The sequence below is a fragment of the Drosophila gunungcola genome, chromosome 3R (assembly GCF_025200985.1).
Source record: "Drosophila gunungcola strain Sukarami chromosome 3R, Dgunungcola_SK_2, whole genome shotgun sequence".
NCBI classification, from domain to species: Eukaryota; Metazoa; Arthropoda; class Insecta; order Diptera; family Drosophilidae; genus Drosophila; species Drosophila gunungcola.
In genome coordinates, this window is record NC_069139.1 from 11,859,533 (window position 1) to 11,877,944 (window position 18,412).

At 48.8% G+C, this 18,412-nt stretch overlaps 2 protein-coding genes across 3 annotated transcripts; one reads left to right on the forward strand and one right to left on the reverse strand.

The window, feature by feature from the left end:
* Positions 1-2,904: 2,904 nt before the first annotated feature.
* Positions 2,905-13,174, reverse strand: LOC128266657 (TATA-binding protein-associated factor 172). Its single transcript, XM_053003322.1, has 7 exons — positions 12,629-13,174; positions 9,387-9,465; positions 8,407-9,320; positions 5,986-8,120; positions 3,870-5,923; positions 3,572-3,812; positions 2,905-3,514 (listed from the first exon to the last, which is right to left on the reverse strand). Exons 2-7 carry the CDS (start codon positions 9,395-9,397, stop codon positions 3,080-3,082), a joined length of 5,790 nt encoding a protein of 1,929 aa, XP_052859282.1. The 5' UTR covers positions 9,398-9,465; positions 12,629-13,174; the 3' UTR covers positions 2,905-3,079.
* A 377-nt stretch (positions 13,175-13,551) lies between these two features.
* LOC128266231 (SWI/SNF complex subunit SMARCC2) lies at positions 13,552-18,390 on the forward strand. 2 transcript variants are annotated; one of them, XM_053002587.1, is made up of 8 exons: positions 13,552-13,771; positions 13,862-13,987; positions 14,213-15,137; positions 15,190-15,520; positions 15,585-16,362; positions 16,422-16,632; positions 16,938-17,951; positions 18,010-18,390. In XM_053002587.1, the coding sequence occupies exons 1-8, from the start codon at positions 13,655-13,657 to the stop codon at positions 18,138-18,140; spliced, it is 3,633 nt and encodes a 1,210-aa protein (XP_052858547.1). In that variant the 5' UTR covers positions 13,552-13,654; the 3' UTR covers positions 18,141-18,390. The 2 variants fall into 2 exon arrangements, with proteins under 2 accessions (XP_052858547.1, XP_052858548.1); XM_053002588.1 differs by having other exon boundaries at positions 17,130-17,951.
* The last annotated feature ends 22 nt before the right edge of the window (positions 18,391-18,412 follow it).

Consider the following 18,412-nt stretch of genomic DNA (forward strand, 5'->3'; position numbering starts at 1 on the left):
GCGGTGTACTCGGCACTTAGGCGTAGTTTGGCTGTCGCCGGTTCCGCTGATTGGCCGCCGCCCAAGATATGGCTATCTGAGCCCGGCCCGATTCCGATTCCCATTCCGATTCCGATTCCCATACCAGCCCCACAGGCGCCACCACAGAGCCGCCACACGGGAGCGAGCAGGATGCCGGCACAGATAGAGTGAGAGGGGGCGAGGGCGGCAAAGGCGGCGAAAGCGATACCAAAACACGATTTGATTAAGTTGCATCACGCGCCGGTCGCGCGACTATCCTTATCGGGGCAACTCTCCGACTTGGCGAGTATACATATGTTATATGCCAGTCCGAGTCCTTATCAACTCTGGCTTGGCCAGTTTTTGATTTGGTGACGACAACGCCGAGAATCCGACCCGATTGCCACTATCGCTCCACCGGTTAATCATCGAAAAAAGAGGTAATGTTAAAACTGAATTGCTAATAAACCTCTGACATAGCTATGAAAACAGACCCAATGGCTTTGTTTTAATGAACATATTAATCAAGGAACTCTATCCTTTTTTTAAGTAAAAGACAACCGAGTAACTTAAAATCAGACTGCTGCTTGAATTATATTCTCTTGGCGGAATATATTATAAATTTAAGACAAATAACCGAATAATTTCATTAAATTTGATGTTAAAATAAGACTATGTAATTTAAAAATAAAAGCTAATTCTTCCTGGACTATGTGATTCCAGCCCATTTTAAAGTACTGATAACAAACGACCTTGTTTATCTGTCGCACCCGTTTTTTTTTTCTGCTCACTCCTCTTGAGATCAAACTTCAACAGCATAGCTAAAATTAAAACATAAACAATGAATGCGCCAGGGAAATGAAAAAGTGTCTGGTTTGCTTTTCATAGAACAATATACAATATAAGCAAGATTCCCAAAAACGACGATAAAAAAATATGAGGGAATTCCTATCAAATAACAAAATGCCGGTTCTTGTGACGTCATGCGGATTGATAACAGGCCCAGTAATCAAGGAACAATAACAGAAAAAAAGCCGAGAACAAACATATTGCAAACAGAAACATTGATAAAACCAAACGAATCAGAAGCGAGAAGCGAGAAGAGAGGAGCGGGTGACGTGGCGAAAACAATGCTGGCGAAGATAAGGAGGTAAATAACCTGGCGGAAAACTTTAAGTCGGCTCCTCGAGCAGCAGACGAAGATCCGACCCAGGGAGGAGGAGTGGGAGTAGGAGGAGTAGGCCCTGGCCACGGGGTGCGGGTCACCCATGCGGGGAGGAGCAAAAGGAGGAGGAATAGCGATAAGGATGCAAGGGTACGGGTGCGGGTGCGGGTGTTGCTGTTGCTGTTGCTGTTGGTGTTGCTGTTGGCCTGGGCCATCCAGCTATCAGCAGCAGCAGTAGCAAAGTCCGGAAGATGCATTGTGGTCGAAAGATAAAAGGCCAAAGTGAGTGGGCAACAAGAAAGGGAACACACTGAGGAAAATGCAGTAGCATTCGCAAAATATAAGCAAAAAGTAATCGATTTTAAACCAAAGGCATGGCATCCGATTTTCGTCAACCAAAAACATGATATGGAACTTAAACATTTTATTAAATGGCTATGTGACCTACATTTTGTTTTCAGCATTAAGCTTATTTAAAATGTATATTTATATATATATACATATATATTTATATATAAATATATATTTATTTATATATAATTCAGAGGTGTATTGGGAATTACCGATCTTTAATGGTTTTTTTAACTAGTCTTTAACCAATTCTAAATTAGTGCATTAGTGTATATAATTTTAAAGACGTTCTATAGAGAATAATGCAATCCAAAATCGAAATCACTCAATTTTAAGGGACACACTATATGGATTTTCCACAGTGTGAGATAGCGAGAGAAAAATAGTGGCTTATCTGACTCTGACTCTGGCTCGGCTTTTGCTTTTGTTTTGTTTGAGCTGGGCCTTTAAATACAATATAATAATGACCATTTAAATGGGATTCATATAAAGAAAGGGGAAGACGGACACAACTACAAGTCAGAGATAAGGCTTTCCTGTACCAAGCACCCGATCCCTCTTATGCTCGCAGGAATTGTTATTATGAATATACTGAAGCACAGGCTCCATTACGATCGGGTCGCGTTTAGCGCCCCGCGTAGACATAAATAATCCACGCCATGGATGTGTGCTATATGCCATAATCCGCAGCCATTTCATCGTGACGGAGCACTGATAAGCCGGGATCTGTATGATACAGAACCGAACAAAATTGAAAAAATATATTGAGAATGCTGTGTGGTAAGGGGTCAAGTATAGTTACTAGCTGCAGGCACTCCTAATGGGCTGGCCCCACTGATAGCCCCATCAAATTCAAGGTACTTGGGTCACAGTCGACCAGATTCCAGCGAGAGCAACCCAAAAATATTACCCGCCACTCTGCCGAAGTGTTCCAGCGATAAATAAATAAAACACAAAATCGATTTCAACTGATCAGATAAGTTGTGACATTATTAGTCAATACAATTAGTTTGAATGCGGGGGAGGGGATGCAAACAGTCGATAAGAGTGAAATTAGGTGTCTTAATGTGGGAGACAGGAGAATATATTTACGGGGCAAACTATGCACTCAAACAATAATTCTGTTTGGCAAACATTTGCATTGGCCATCGCTGATAAGATTTATGCCAAACAATGTGAGACTTTTCAAGACCAATACACTTTCAGTTTTATCATTATGACAATAAAACATATTATTGTCCTGCTTGTTCTTACTCATTTTTAAATCAGCCCTTAAGTATACAACACTTTATGATTAGTTCCCTTTCAGAACTCAGAAAAAGTGAGACGTCAAAAAAGACGACTTACCCAAATTTACTCTTTCATGGTTTTTTTTAAAAACAAAAGCATATATTATTTTCAAACTTTTTTATTATTAGTTTCTGTTTGCGATTACAAAGGAACAGAGGGCAGCTTTCCGAAACGATGTCGAAAAATAAAGATTTTTTAGATGCGTTTTTATTAATTTTCAACCTAGCCTAGAACAGAACTTTTACTGGAAGTCTTGGAGTGGGAAGCGGTAGTCTACTTTTTCAGTGCCTGCACAAAGTTGCCCAGATCGTATTCCTCCTCGTACTGATGCTCGGACCACAGCTCCGGCAGGTTCTCGATGATGGTGTTCATGGACATGCCGCCCTGGGTCTGGGCTGTTGATCCCGATACTGCTCCTGGGTCTTTGCCTCCGTTGAACAGGTCAAAGATTTGCGAGGTGCCCATCGTCTGCAGCGAGGCGTTCTCCGCACTCACCACCGTGTTGGCGGTGAGTATCTTGAACTTCTGCAGCCCCATGATCTTCTCCTCCAGCGAGTTACGCGTGATCAGCCGGTAGACATTAACCACCTTCTTCTGACCGATTCGGTGGGCTCGGTCCATGGCCTGCAGATCCTTCATGGGGTTCCAGTCGTGCTCCACAAAGATGACCGTGTCGGCACCCGTCAGATTAAGACCCAGGCCACCAACCTAAAACGTATATACTTTAGAGTGCGTTCGATAGTTAAGAAGTACGCCATTGCTTACCAGAGTGGTCAGGAGCAAGACATCGATGCTGGGATCGCTGTTAAAGTTGTTGACTATATCCTGGCGCTGGGAGGCGGGCACGCTGCCGTCCAGCCGCAAATAGGTGACGCTGGGCAGGTGCCGACGCAACAAATCGTGCTCCACAATGTCCAGCATCGTTTTCAGCTGGCAGAAGATCAGCGCCCGATGCTGGCTAACCGACTCTGTCTGCACACCAATGCCGCAGTCCAGGAGCAGTTGTCTGTTGGAAGATTATAAACATGAATACAAATTATAGAACCATGACATTCAAACTTACTTCAGGGCCGGCAACTTGGCAGAGTGCTCAATGTCGTCCAGTGAGCTGTTGGAGAGGGCCAGCTGGCTGGCCACCTGAGTGAGCTCCTCGGACTGGCGCAGCACCAGCTTGGGATGGTTGCACACGTTCTGAAGGTAGCGAAGGGCCTGGAAAATGTGCGTCTTGGCGCTGAGATTCTCCGTCACCATGGCCGGCGTCGACGAGTCGCCCAGCTTGTCCAAACAGTCTTTCAGGTGCTTATTGCTAAAGTCTTCGTAGAGGCGAAGCTGGAGCGGACTCAATTCGCAGAGTAAGTCTTGGGTGATCTTAGGCGGCAGGTCCTTCAGCACGTCCTCCTTGACGCGACGCAGCAGGAAGGGCAGGACTTGGCGATGCAACGCCTCCATGGCCAGCACTCCGGCTTCTTGCTCCTTGGCCGAACTCTTGGCATCCCGCGAGGCCAGAATTGGGCGCGAGAAGCGTTGCACGAACTGCTTCTCGGTGCCCAGGAATCCGGGCATCAGGAAGTCGAACAGCGACCACAGCTCCAGTACGTTGTTCTGGATGGGCGTGCCAGAGAGGATCAGTCTGTGGTTGGCCTTCAGTCGCTTGATGGCCTTAGAGCTCTTGGTCTTGCCGTTCTTAATGATGTGGCCCTCGTCCAGGACACAGTAGTTGAAGTGAATGCCGCTGAAGAAGTCGATGTCCTTGCGCACTGTGTCGTAGGAGGCCACCACCAGGTTGCAGCTCGTTCCAATCTCACTCCTAAGCTTCTCCCTGCCCACCGGAAATCCGTAGTAGTGCAGTGGACGCAGAACAGATCCCTGGGCGAGAAACTTCTCCACTTCGTACACCCAGTGACCGGTCAATGTGGGCGGGCAGATGACCAAACTAGGCAGATTGGCCAAATTGGCCGTCTGGCGGTGCAGGTGGTCCCCGGCAAGGATGCAGATGGTCTGCAGGGTTTTGCCCAAGCCCATGTCGTCGCAGAGGATTCCGTGCAGATTGTACTTGTTCAGGAACCACAGCCAGTTAATGCCCGCCTGCTGGTAGCAGCGCAACTCAACGCTTAGTGGCACCGGAACCTGGTAGTTGGGAATGCTCTTTGGATTGAACAGGTAGTCGAGAAACTCGCGGTCACGGGTCTTGCGCGCCTGCAGCGGTTCGCTCTTCAACTGCTCCGCCTTCCCGTCCAGTGGCATCAGCTGGACAAGATTGGCGAAACAGTGGGTCGAGAGCAGACGCACTGATTCATCGGGATCGCTCATTGCTCCCAGCAGGGGCACGACCAGCAGCACGATGTAGGGCACCACCTTTATCTGCAGTCGACTGACCACCCGTTCGATAGCCTCCACTGCTCCCTGGCGCTCAATCAGCCGCTCAATCTTTCCCAGCAGCGGCACCAGGTCATGCACCACAAACTGCATGGTCTGGCATGCATCGATCTCTGCCAGCACGGCGATGCAGCGAGCGGCCATGTGGCGGATCGCCTTCAGAGGATGGCAAACGATAAATCCAAGCGGGGACAGCAGGGCGAACATCTGCGGATGCAGTGCAGCATGCAAATGCGGAGCGGCTGTCTCGATTAGCTGCAGGGAGCTGACAAGCTCGTTGCATGCTCCCAAATCAGGCAAGATGCAGCCCAATTGCCAATCGTACGTTTCCTTCACGAACTGCTCCACCTTGCCGAACATCAACTGCTGGAACACAGCCACCTTGTCCACGATGTGCTCTCCGAATGTCCGGCACAGTTTCTCTATGGCACAGGCCGCTCCCAAGCGCTGGATGCGGCATTGCTTCGCCTCCGCCTCCTTCGCTTGCTGTGCCTTCAGCTCAACGTGAGTTGCGGCAGCTGTTGGGACTAGGATCTCCCCAGCGGGCGGTCGTCCAGGGCCACGGCTAGCGGTGGCAGTCGTTGGAGTTGTGCCTCCTCCTCCACCGCCTCCGCCGCCCCTATTGCTAGTGGTTGTCACTGCTTGTTGAAGGGCAAGTGTCAGGATTCCGTAGTAAACGCAGCTGTTAGTTGCACCAGGATCGCCTGGCTGAGTCTGCTTCAGTGTCTGCAGTGGCATTACCTGCAAGAGATTCGGATAAAGGATTATACAGTGGATGTGGAATAAACTTAAAGTTTCCTTACCAATTTGGGAGTGTGCTCGGCATCGCTTCGAAGCAGAGTGCAAAGATTGTTCAAGATCTTGCTATTTGGACTAGGGTTTCTATCACAGACCTGATCCATCAGGTGGACCAGGAACTCGGCGGACAGCTGCTGCAACTGGAGGCACTGCTCCCGCTTGATGGACTCCATCAGGGGCTTGACCACCGGATTCAGCTTCTCGGGCAGGCAGTGTAGGGCGCAGATGGCGCCGGCGAGTGCCGCCTGCGCACTGACATGGTAGGCGCTCTGCTCACTGGTCGTCTGCTGGTAGGAGGCCTGCAGGCTGCGCCGCCTTTCCTCTAGCATGTCCAACAGCTTGGGCTTAAGAGAATAGATGCGCAGATTTTCGCTCAAGGTGGTGGCCACCGCCTCGATTTGCTCCAGCGTGAGGATCTTGGCGTTGTTGAAGTCGTTAATGGGGATTTTGTTCTGCTTCAGCGTGGCAATAAAGTCCTGGGCCTCCTGCAGCAGTCGGGTTAGCGAGATGGCCACCTCATCGTAGTAGACGTACTCGCTCACACACTGGTGTAACTTTTCCTGCAGATTCGGCGGTCCCGGTCGCACTGGCTCATCTTCCAGTGCCCAAAAAGCAATGATCAGGCCACAAACGATGCGTTGCACAGCGGAGTGGGCATTGAGGTGGCCCAACAAAACTTTCGTATAGCAGTCCGTGGGGCTTTCGGTTTGTGGCGTGTAGACCACTCCCGGCGCCGGCTGCACCAGGTAATGGGAGAGAGCTCCCAGAGCCCGCGACGACGAAATGCGAGCACGCATAAAATTCGCCTCCCTCAACTCTAGTGGCGTGGCTTCGCTACCACCCAGATACAATTTCAGAGCGGCATTTGAGTGCGCCAGGATGGCTCCGCCCAGATCGTCGCCTATGCGGGGCGTTCGTTTCCGCGAGGTGCTTCCTGCGTTGCTCGAATCTCCGCCAGCTCTGATTAGAACCCCTGCATCGAAGGCTAGTCTGGGTGGCTGCATTGAAAGGCAGATCCAGGAGGACACGTATGGGCAGGCGGCGTGCAAGAGAGCACCCAAATCCGCATGCTCGATGAGATTTGACCACACCTGACGCGCCAGGGCCTGTATATCTGCCTGCGGTTCGACCAGAATGCGCTGATATATGTGACGCAGCGCCTGCTGCAACAGTTGCCACTTCCAGTCGCTGACTCCAAAGTTAAGCTTCATCTTTTGTTGCTGACCCAGCTCGTCTTTAACCTGCTCCTCCTTCTCCTCCTCCTCCTTGGGCTCCGACTTCACTTTATCCGCACTGGTCAGGGTGATGAGCGTCTTTAGCGTGGATCTCCGCACCGAACTGGTGCTGTGTGAAAGAAATGGCCACAGTCGCGGCACCAGCATGGCCATCGGCTCCATCTCCACCCAGCTGGCGGCTTTTGGCAGGCATAGAATGGCCGCCAGGAGACCCATGAAACTGTTGCAAGCAGATGTGAGCTCATCCTGGTCCAAGAGCAAATCCCACAGCATCTTTACGATGGAGGACACTTGCGCCGGATTCAATAGCTTAGGGAGCCATGAGGAAACTGGAATCAGGGTCGCGGCAGCCACAGCGCCAACATCATCCACAGCGTCCAGCAGACCAATTAGGATGTTTGAGATGGACTGCGGCAAGTAAATGGGCAGCAGCTCCTCGCGCACAACAAAAACGTACTTCAGGCCGAGTAGACCACCATGCCGCACCTCCCACTCGTTCTTGTGCTGGATCAGCTGGAGCAGTATATCCACGATCCTCTGCACCTTGGGCGCCTTTATCTCCTTCACCAGGGTGCCCAGCACCTGGGCGCATGTCTCCCGCACCGGAGCCACCACCTGATCCGAGACAAAGTCGCCAAACCTATCCAGGCAGAGCACGCAGAGCAGGCGAAGGGCGGCATCCTCCAGCCACCGGCTGTGCGCATCGTCCATCTGTTCGTGGCTCTGTTGCACTGCCTTTCCCGCTCCCTGAGCGTGCTGGTTGATCAGCTCCCGCAGAGCTGTGGCCGCACCATGGCGAACCTCCCATTTGGCATGAAAGAGATCGATGAAAAGGCGCGAGCAGAAGTTCTCCAACGGCCAGGAGACGGCATCCACCCAAGTGCCTGTGGCATCTGGCACGGCGGCTGTGAATTAAAGGGTGGATACAAAATTAATTGTAAGCAATTGTACTAAAACCGATCTTTTTCGAAAACTAAAGGTGGCAAGTCGAGTTGAGTCTTACTTATATTTTCTCAATCAAGGCCTTTATAGAAAATTGATTTGTTATTTTGGTTCTTATGAACTTGCAACTTGAACTTTGTGCAGAAATGATAAGAGAATTTAAAATAGAGTTGAGCTGTGACCATTATATTTCATTATCTTTAGCTTTTATAATTATTTAAGTCTTTAATCTTTGTGCTGCCCACTCACCGTTAAGGCTGTAAAAGATTTCCTGCCGCTCAGTCGCCTTCAGCTTTTTCTTCTCCGGCTCATCCAATGCAGCCAGGGACGCGGTGCCGTTGTTGCTGTGGTTACTTCCAGTGCTGTGGTTACTGTTCGAGTTGCGCCTGCTGCAAGTGGGCGTGACCACGGTGGCTGACACGCCTGTGTTTTGGCGGGCCTTGCGCTTGGCCCGGTTCATCTCCCGGCAGCTTAGCTGAGCTTGCCCAGAACCGTTCGCCGCTGGCTTTATGTTAAGTATGTGCTCTACAGGGAGCTTCTCGGCGTTGACGTTGTAACTGCTGCCACTCCTGGTGAGCGCCACATCCTCGTCTGTGATCATGTCGGTAAGATTAACGCCCAGCTTGGCGGCCGTGGTCAGACCCAGTTTGTCGTTGAGCACCGCCCGCTGACGACTTAGGCGACTGGCCAGACTCCGCTCCTCCTCACCGCCGCCGCTGGCCGGTTGCTCCTCCTGCACATCGAACTCGTTGCCCTCGGAGCCGATGAGACGGGCGCCTTTGTGCAGGATTTGCTGCAGATCGAACTCATCGAAGCTGAGCAGTCGTTCGCTGGCCGTAGTCGAGCTGGAACCGCTTGACTGGCAGCTGTCCTCCTCGGCTGCAGCTGCTGCTGTGTTGGCATCAGGGCCGGTGCGTTCCTTTTTGGGCACCACCTGTAGTTCCGGGTTCCACGGCGGCACTTGCTTCAATATGGCCTCCACAGTCTGTGCCGCAGCAATGCGTGTCTCCCAGGACGAACTGTGCAGATAGCCCACCAGGCGGTTGAGCAGGGCATGCAACTCGTGTGGATATAGCTTCTGGACCTCGCCGATCTGCTTGGCCGCCGCATGGCGAGTGGCCGCTGTGGAGCCGGTCTCCAATAAGATGAACAGTCGGTCGAGTCTGCAAAGGTTGTTGTATTACAAAGATGAAAGGTGAGTTATATTCCCCACGTTTTTTAATGCATACCTTGATGTCATTATACAATGATATTTTGTGATACGCTTTGTGATCCGTCGATCTAAAAGATCTACTCTAAGTAACTAATCTGAAAGTATAAGGGGATATTGTTAATTAGGTTGTTTAAGCATTTCATGAAAAATAGGTTATACAAATGTTTGCATATATATATAATATAAATATTTTTTTTGTTGGTTTTCCCCTTTATAATATGTTCTATTACTCAATCTCAGTGCGTCAGAAAAAAAACTTCACAGCAAGTCTGTATATCTATTAGCCGAATCAAATTGATAATAGCGTTAAGCGAAAAAACTTTGTGGAGCGTTGTCTCCATAGCTTGAACCACCAAAAAAAAATGGAAAATCCTCACAAACCGATTTATAAACTTCTATACAACTTCTGTGCAAATTTTGCATTTTTTTATCCAAAAGAAACGTTTATATAGTGAAAACACTATTACAAGTGAATTCAATTAAACAAGCTTAACATATGTAGGTTTTGTACAGACTTACTTAACACATTGAAATTTAAATTAAAGGGTTAATCAAACAAACAACTTGAGCTGCAGAGCAGATCTTTTTTTTCTGGGAAGCCTGTTATTAAGATACTTCCGACAATTAATAGTACATTCTAACAGTTATTAAGCTGTGACGCACTGTACTGTAAAATGGCCGCATAGCTCAGCCCAAAGTCTGGCGCAATCTCGAAATTCAGCCTTTCTCAGCGCAAACCAATCGACCAATAAACACTGGACACGTGTTCAAGGAAAGCCAAAGAAATTGGTTCGATGGACTGGTTAGGGTTTCCTGTGGAACATTATTCAACTCGGTAACCAAGTGGGGTTAGTCCGTGTAAATTGAGTCACTCAACGTGAATGGCGAAATTTGTCTTCGTTGTGGCCGCTGAGGCGTTCTTAACAGCTCAGCGCAGAACGTGACAATTGAGCAAATTACGGAATTTCCATATTCCGGACCAGTGGAACGTATTACGTACGAATCGCCAAGGGACACCCACGATTTGGTTGATTTTAAGCGGAGCAAAACCGGATTAATAACTTCTATTAAGGAAATTACGGACTTTTTAAAATGACTCTGGAAGCTTTCCTTTTTAAGACCTCTTATCAATGCAGCGTGTTGCGGGAGATAAGAAATTGGTAAAATCACGGTTCACTGAACCAAGGCGAAGACTTAAAAGTCAAGAATATATTTACGCTTAGAACGGTCAAAAACAAGGCAGGATGAGTATTCAAGGTACGTGCAAATATATTGTCAATGTTTGTCCATAAGTAATCAAGCCAATAAAACACACAAAGTTACATAAATAACAAAGAAATGATTATTAACAACGACGTAAAAGTCATAATGAAATCGTTTGTATGGCATGTCGCATGAATTTATCCGACCAACCATAAAGTCAATTTATCGGCGACAAATCTACTGTACTTCGATTTGTCAGCGACCTTGTCGAAGCCACCCACTGAGGGGCTGTTCAGGAAAACGGTTCGCCGGCTGGGTAATTAAATTTCCATTAGATGAACATCGAAAGAAGCAATCTCAATCATTGATTTTAGCCAGTGTTGTGTGTCGCACACTTATTTATACATTGCCACCGAACGATAAGCCATTAATGAGTACGCTTTTTCATTATCACCATTGGCAGTCTTAAAACGACGATTAGGTAGAGCCATATGTATTTCAAAATTTTTGTGGCAAGTTTTGCGAGCTTTTTGTATTTATAGATTTGTTGTTATATTGTTATGATTAAATAAATGGGACTGGCGGAAGTGCTAGGTCATTTATTTACTCTAAAGATAAGGCTACACTATATCGTTTGCCCTATTGCTTGAACATTGCATATTTATGTGTACATTTTCCGTTTAACAACGAGTGGACAGCTAGCAATGAGTTAATTTTTCCTTTATCAATATAGCTTTCAACATTTTTATAACTTTATTGGGGGTGGATTTATTAAATATATGACAAATTTACCGCCAGCAACAAGCAAGATTGTCGGGTAATCCGTATACTTATTCATTACCATTTTTTCTAATAATTATTAATTATATTATTTATTTTTTAATTGTAACCAAACGAAGGCGTTTGATCTGTTTTCTAGGAATCCGGGGACATTTGTGCAAACTGTGTTTAGCCGAAAGTAGCACACTTTCAGTATTGAACGCGCCATTGTTTTTAAGCTGCTAAGAGTTCAATATTTGCAAGGCATTTTGGCCAATATTGAGACAGCTGTCGCTGCATACTCCGCACAATGCAGCAGCGATCGGGATCGAATTAAACAGCAAGGTGCTTAATTTCAGAGCATCATCGCCGCAGTCAAGTTCGGCAAGTAAACTTTGAATATTTAAATGTTCTCAATAGAAACTGTGACAAATGCCGCAGATGTTGCGAACTGCGGGAAAATGGCAAATGCGAAAAAGCTGAAAAGGCCGAGCTCCGCCGTTTGAAACTAGTTCAGGTGCCCTACCCCAAGTTGTTGGTAGCGAAAGAGAGAGGGAAGCGGCGGCTGCAGTCGATTACGGCAGCGGACCATAAATAAACACAGGTGCTTGTACCGCCTGGCATTGTTGTACACAGAGAGAATCAAAGCTCGGTATGAATTTGAATAGGTTTTTACATTTTGTATGTTGTTTTGTTATGGGAGTAATTTTGACTTGATCTAATTTTTATATTTGGACATATTAGATGAGTGCATTTTTATATATTGCAGGTTAATAAATAAAATTTTTATATTTTAATAATAAATTCAAAGGTTAAAGTTTTTCTTTCTGTGTACCCAACGTACTTTAATGTGGACGTGGACAACACATGGAGGGATTATTGTTAAATGCCACCCACTGAAATTGGAAAAAGAGCCCAATGAATGAACAAATGGACGACACAAATAGCGGATGGCAAATTGAGCATGTGCTGCGACTAAAAATACGCGCACTAGAACGAGCTGCCAAGAAGAGAGAGGATAGAAGCCAGAGACAAAGAGCTAGTAATTGGCCAAGTTTTTGTGTGCGCTCGCCTAAGGATTTCCGCTGCGTTGCTGCGTTGGCGCTCGCTTCCCCTCATTTGCCTCTCCCTCTCTTATCACAGCACATTGTGCCCTCTGGCCCCACGCTCACTCTTGCACACATGCACACGCAAGCGGAAGCGATAGTGGTATATATAAGTAGCATATAAATGCTATTGCAATCGAGGATAAGACTGTCACTTCCACTCCCATTCCCCGAATATCATATCACCCACCTTTGGCAATCGTTGCTCTCCTTCCTCCCTTTGTATACCTCGCTCTCGCTCCCTTCGCGGTGCTACAGCAGACAGCTTTTGTGGAGCGCCCACTCACAACTCAACTCATGCGCTCTGCATTTTCTAATTGATTTGTTTGCTCTAAAACTGTACAATCGATGCTGCGGTAATATGGCCGTCTACGCACGGAGGGGGAGGCTGCTTTTCGCTAGCAGCGTCACAAATCAATCGCCTTCCCACTCACTCGCACTCACGCACCATCGATTTTTTCCACGCACACTGGTTCGCGCGGCAGACACACGAACGATCTACGTTAGAACGCGGCAACTGCGGTTGGTGGGCACGCCGAGGGCAAGGCAGTCAATGTTTTAGCTTAACACTGGGCTTCACGCTGATGCAAACACACTCCGACCGCACGATTTTCCTCAGATTTTGATTTCGGTTCCCAGCAGCCATGTTAGCCCGTCGCGAGTCGCATTTATAGTGTGTGGCTTGCTGTCACGGCATACGCTTTTTAGGCGGCGAGAGCGGGACGGCCATGTTAATTTCGGAGCAAGAAGCAATTGTCTAGATGAGGAGAAACATCGATGCCAGCATCGATGTCATCGATGGTTTCAAAACATCGGTTTATGAAAAATGTGTATTTTTTCGGTATTTTATACAATTTGATATTCTCTAAAAACAAATCAAATTTAATTTCAATTTTGTTGCGCATTGTTTCCTAAGAGCCAATGTGAAAAATAATGTACATTATGACAATGATGTTTATATATTTAAAAGCTAAGCCTTTAGAATATATAGTTTATTAGTTATAGTTAATTCCGTAATTCAGCTTGAAAAAAAAACGGTATTTAAAATGTATAAGTGAAAATAAAATAATCGTTATGGTATATTTTGACGTCAGGTCACTCTGGTTCCATCGATAAACTCGCGCGGTCACACTTTTATCAGCCCAACGTTTATTGGCTTTTTTGGCGTGAAAAACTGCGAATATAATTGACAAAAAGCCCATAAAAGTGCCGCATTATGAACTCCCTGGGTCCTAAGAAGGACGGAAGTCCCAATATAGACTTTTTCCATTCTCCGGAGACGCTGCAGGGCTTCGAATCAATTCGTCAGTGGCTGCAGAAGAACTGCAAGAAGGTGCGTACCAACAACAACGCCGCCGCAAACAAAAATGGCGCTGGCTGGCAGCGAAAAAAACACGGCGTAATGAAATGACTTTTCTTGCAGTACTTGGCCCACAGCTCGGAGCCCATTACGAAGGAGTCCTTGTCCCAACTCTTAGTCCATTTCCTGCAATATGTGGAGGCCAAGCTGGGCAAGAATTCGGCGGAGCCGCCGGCAACCAGAATTCCGGTTAGTATTGGTGAGCCTGAGTGTGTGCGCACAGGGTGCCCAGTGTTGCGTGTGTACACGTAATTATTAACCTCGTAGCCAAAGGGCTTAGTTTGTGATTTACAAGAAGTCTAGTTCTGAAAGACTTATTTATTTGTTTAAATTTCTAAATTAATGATTAAGTAAAGTATTTTTAAAGACCCCTTTAACTATAGTTTAAAATTTCGCCTTTGCTTTCCTATTTAGATGCGCTGCTTCCTCGACTTCAAGAGCGGCGGTGGCCTGTGTATCATCTTTTCGACCATGTTCCGCTTTCGTGCCGAACAGCGCGGCAAGAAGTTTGACTTCTCCATTGGCAAGAATCCGACGCGCAAGGACCCCAACATCCAGCTGCTGATCGAGATCGAACAGGCGCTGGTGGAGGCAGACCTCTACCGCATTCCTTATATCTACATTAGGCCGGAGATCGAGAAGGGCTTCGAGGGACGACTGCGCGAGATTCTGGACAACAGACGCGTGGAGATTGTTTCGGACGAGGAGGATGCGACCCACATCGTCTATCCCATCGTGGATCCGCATCCCGACGAGTACGCACGGCCGATCTTCAAGCGCGGCGGCCATGTAATGCTGCACTGGTACTACTTTCCGGAGTCATACGATTCTTGGGCTGTGAACAACTTTGACCTGCCGGATCACATTCCGGAGAATCCCGAGTCGCCGGCGGAGCGCTGGCGGGTGTCTGCCTCCTGGATCTTGGACCTGGAGCAGTACAACGAATGGATGGCCGAGGAGGACTACGAGGTGGACGAGCAGGGAAAGAAGAAGACGCACAAGCAGCGCATGTCCATCGATGATATTATGTCCTTTGGCGACGAGAAGAAGAAGCCCGCTGCCAGCTCCGGTGGAGGCAAGCAAAAGAGGCGCCGCTCGCCATCGCCAGCCACCTCGGCGTCCACCTCAAAGCCGGGCAAGCGTAAGCGATCGCCCGCCGTGGTGCACAAGAAGTCGCGCAACGACGACGACGACGAGGATCTAACCCGCGATCTGGACGATCCACCGGCCGAGCCGAACGTCCAGGAGGTGCACAAGGCCAACACCGCACTGCAGTCGACCGCTAGTCCGGCTCCGGGCGGCAAATCCAGGGGCGACAACGACATGATGCCGATTAAGGGTAAGTCTGATCATCTAGAAGGGTATTTCAAGCTCACTACTTGCATATATAGGCGGAACTATGACCGATCTAGACGACGAAATGACTGGAGGAAGCGCTGCTCAAGCCATGTCCACTGGAGACGGCGACAACTCCCAGACAGGCAAGACTAGTGATAACAGCAACACGCAGGAGTTCTCCTCGTCGGCCAAAGAGGACATGGAGGATAACGTGACCGAGCAAACGCACCACATTATCGTGCCCTCATACTCTGCCTGGTTCGATTACAACTCCATCCATGTGATCGAGAAGCGGGCCATGCCGGAGTTCTTCAACAGCAAGAACAAATCTAAGACTCCGGAGATATACATGGCCTACAGGAACTTTATGATAGACACTTACAGGTGAGTTTGATACATATTTCTATGTGATGATGTAGCTAACATCTATGTTTCTCAACCATTACAGGCTCAATCCGACTGAGTATTTGACCAGCACTGCCTGCAGGCGCAACCTGGCTGGAGACGTGTGTGCCATTATGCGGGTGCACGCTTTCTTGGAGCAGTGGGGGCTGATTAACTACCAGATTGACGCGGATCTGCGACCGACGCCCATGGGCCCGCCTCCGACTTCCCACTTCCACATTCTTTCGGACACGCCATCGGGCCTGCAGGCCATAAATCCGCAGAAGACGCAGCAGCCGTCGGCGGCCAAGACGCTGTTGGACCTGGACAAGAAGCCACTGGGCAAGGAAGGTGGCTTGGAGCTAGGCGACAAGGGTGGCCTCACTGGCATCAAAACAGAGGCTCTGGAGAACGGCGGCGGTGCCGGAGGATTGAGTTCTGGTGTAAGCCAGTTTGGTCTTAAGTTGGATCAATACGCCAAAAAGCCAGCGGCCATGAGAAATCGCACTGCGGCCAGCATGGCGCGAGAGTGGACCGATCAGGAGACTCTGCTGCTGCTCGAGGGCCTGGAGATGCACAAAGACGACTGGAACAAGGTGTGCGAGCACGTGGGTACACGCACGCAGGACGAGTGCATCTTGCACTTCCTGCGTCTGCCCATCGAGGACCCCTATTTAGAGGATGATGGAGGTTTCCTAGGTCCCCTGGGCTGCCAACCAATTCCGTTTAGCAAGAGCGGCAATCCCATTATGTCCACCGTGGCATTCCTGGCATCTGTGGTCGATCCTCGCGTGGCTGCAGCTGCTGCCAAGGCGGCAATGGAGGAATTTGCAGCCATTAAGGTATTTAACAGTGTTAAGCTATTCAGGATCAGAAATAATCTTAACTCTTTACGGTTTAGGATGAGGTTCCCGCGACCATAATGGACAACCACATGAAAAATGTGGAGAAGGCCTCGGCAGGTGGCAAGTTTAATCCAAACTTCGGGCTGGCCAACAGCGGAATCGCCGGAACTGGAAACGACAAGGAGGATGAGGAAGGCAAGGAAGGAGGCGCCTCTGCATCCTCTGCCGGTTCTGATGAGGAAATGAAGGATTTAAGCAAGAAAGACGGTAAGGCAAAACTATCGATATGGATATCGGTTAAAAGCTGAGTTGATAATTAATATAAGTCTAATTCAACCTAATTTCTGGTTAACCGATATTCAAATGTAATCGTATTTTCTTTTGTTGGTTCCCCATTTGTTTGTTTTGTTATACTTTTTTATTGTTTGCATTCAAAATTCGCAATTTGTTCTCCATTTGGCACTGTATTCGTATATTGTTTCGTTTTTGTGTTGCGCCCAATCTACCAAACTCACATCAACATCAACACCACCACCACCACCAACAACCCAAATAACAAACAACAACCACAGACGATGCCAAGTCCAAAGACAAAACGAAATCGGATAAGACCAACACGAACACAGACTCGAGTTCCACATCATCATCAGCGACAGGCAACACCAACAACACTGACAAGAAACCAAAGGAGTCGTCCGGCTCCTCTCCTTCGGGCGACAAGTCAGCCACCAAGTCAGACAAATCAAACAAATCCTCACCCACAGACCCAGCCGCTTCCGCCAGTGGAGGCGATGTGGACATCAAGACGGAAGACAGCAGTGGCGATGGCGAGACCAAGGACGGTAGCGAGGCCAAGGAAGGATCGGGAGCGGTATCAGCACCAGGGGCGGCGGCCAAGGACGGAACCTTTAGCGAGAACAACATGCAGACGGCTGCTGCCGCTGCTCTGGCATCGGCTGCCGTTAAGGCCAAACACCTGGCCGCCCTGGAGGAGCGCAAGATCAAGTCCCTGGTGGCGCTGCTTGTCGAGACGCAGATGAAGAAGCTGGAGATCAAGCTGCGCCATTTCGAGGAGCTGGAGGCTACCATGGAGCGAGAGCGCGAGGGCTTGGAGTACCAGCGACAGCAGCTGATCACTGAGCGCCAGCAATTCCACCTGGAGCAGCTGAAGGCGGCAGAGTTCCGGGCGCGCCAGCAGGCGCATCACCGCCTGCAGCAGGAACTACAGGGTCAGGCGGCAGCCGCAGGCACCATGATCCTCCAGCAGCAACAGCAGCTACCACAGCCACAACAACAACAGGCGCAGCAGCAACAGCAATCCCTGCCGCCGCATCCCCACCTGCCGCAGCAGCAGCAACTGCCTCCACATCCCCACCAGCTGCCGCCTCAGTCCCAACCGCTGGCGGGGCCCACCGCCCAGCACCAGCCGCTGCCACCGCACATAGTCGGTTCCGTAGCTCCGCCGCCCATTGTGCTGGCCGGTGGACCGCAGCCCGGTGGTCCCACGGCCATGGTCACAAACCCCAGCGATCAGACCGGACCAACAGCTGCAGGGGCAGCGCTATCTCAGGCCCCCGTACCCCTGGGTAAGAAGGAAATTCTAAAATTCGATTTCTTGTATTGACTTTCGTTAACCTCTCGTAGAAACCACACCGCCGAGCAGCGTTCCGGTGCCAGATTGCAGCGGCGCACCGCCTGGATCAGTGATGCCCCCATCCGCCAGCATTCCTCCAGCGAGCACTGCTCCTGCCGCCGGTGGAGCTCCACCTCCTTAACTCCTACCTTTAAGCCAGTAACTAGTTCTAAGTCGTACGCTCTCAGTATGTATTATGTATACTCCACTCTAAGCCCAACTCTTTTGTGTAATCTGAGAAGAGATGGACTGCATCTTGACGCATCTCCCGTTTCATGTCAGTTTCGTCTCGTGTCCAGTCGCGTGAACAAGCAGTTGCAAAAACATTTTGAACCAAGTTTCAAAGTCGAAAAAAATTGGCATTCAATAAAAACCTATTTAAATATAATTAATGTGAAAATTTGTATTTATTTA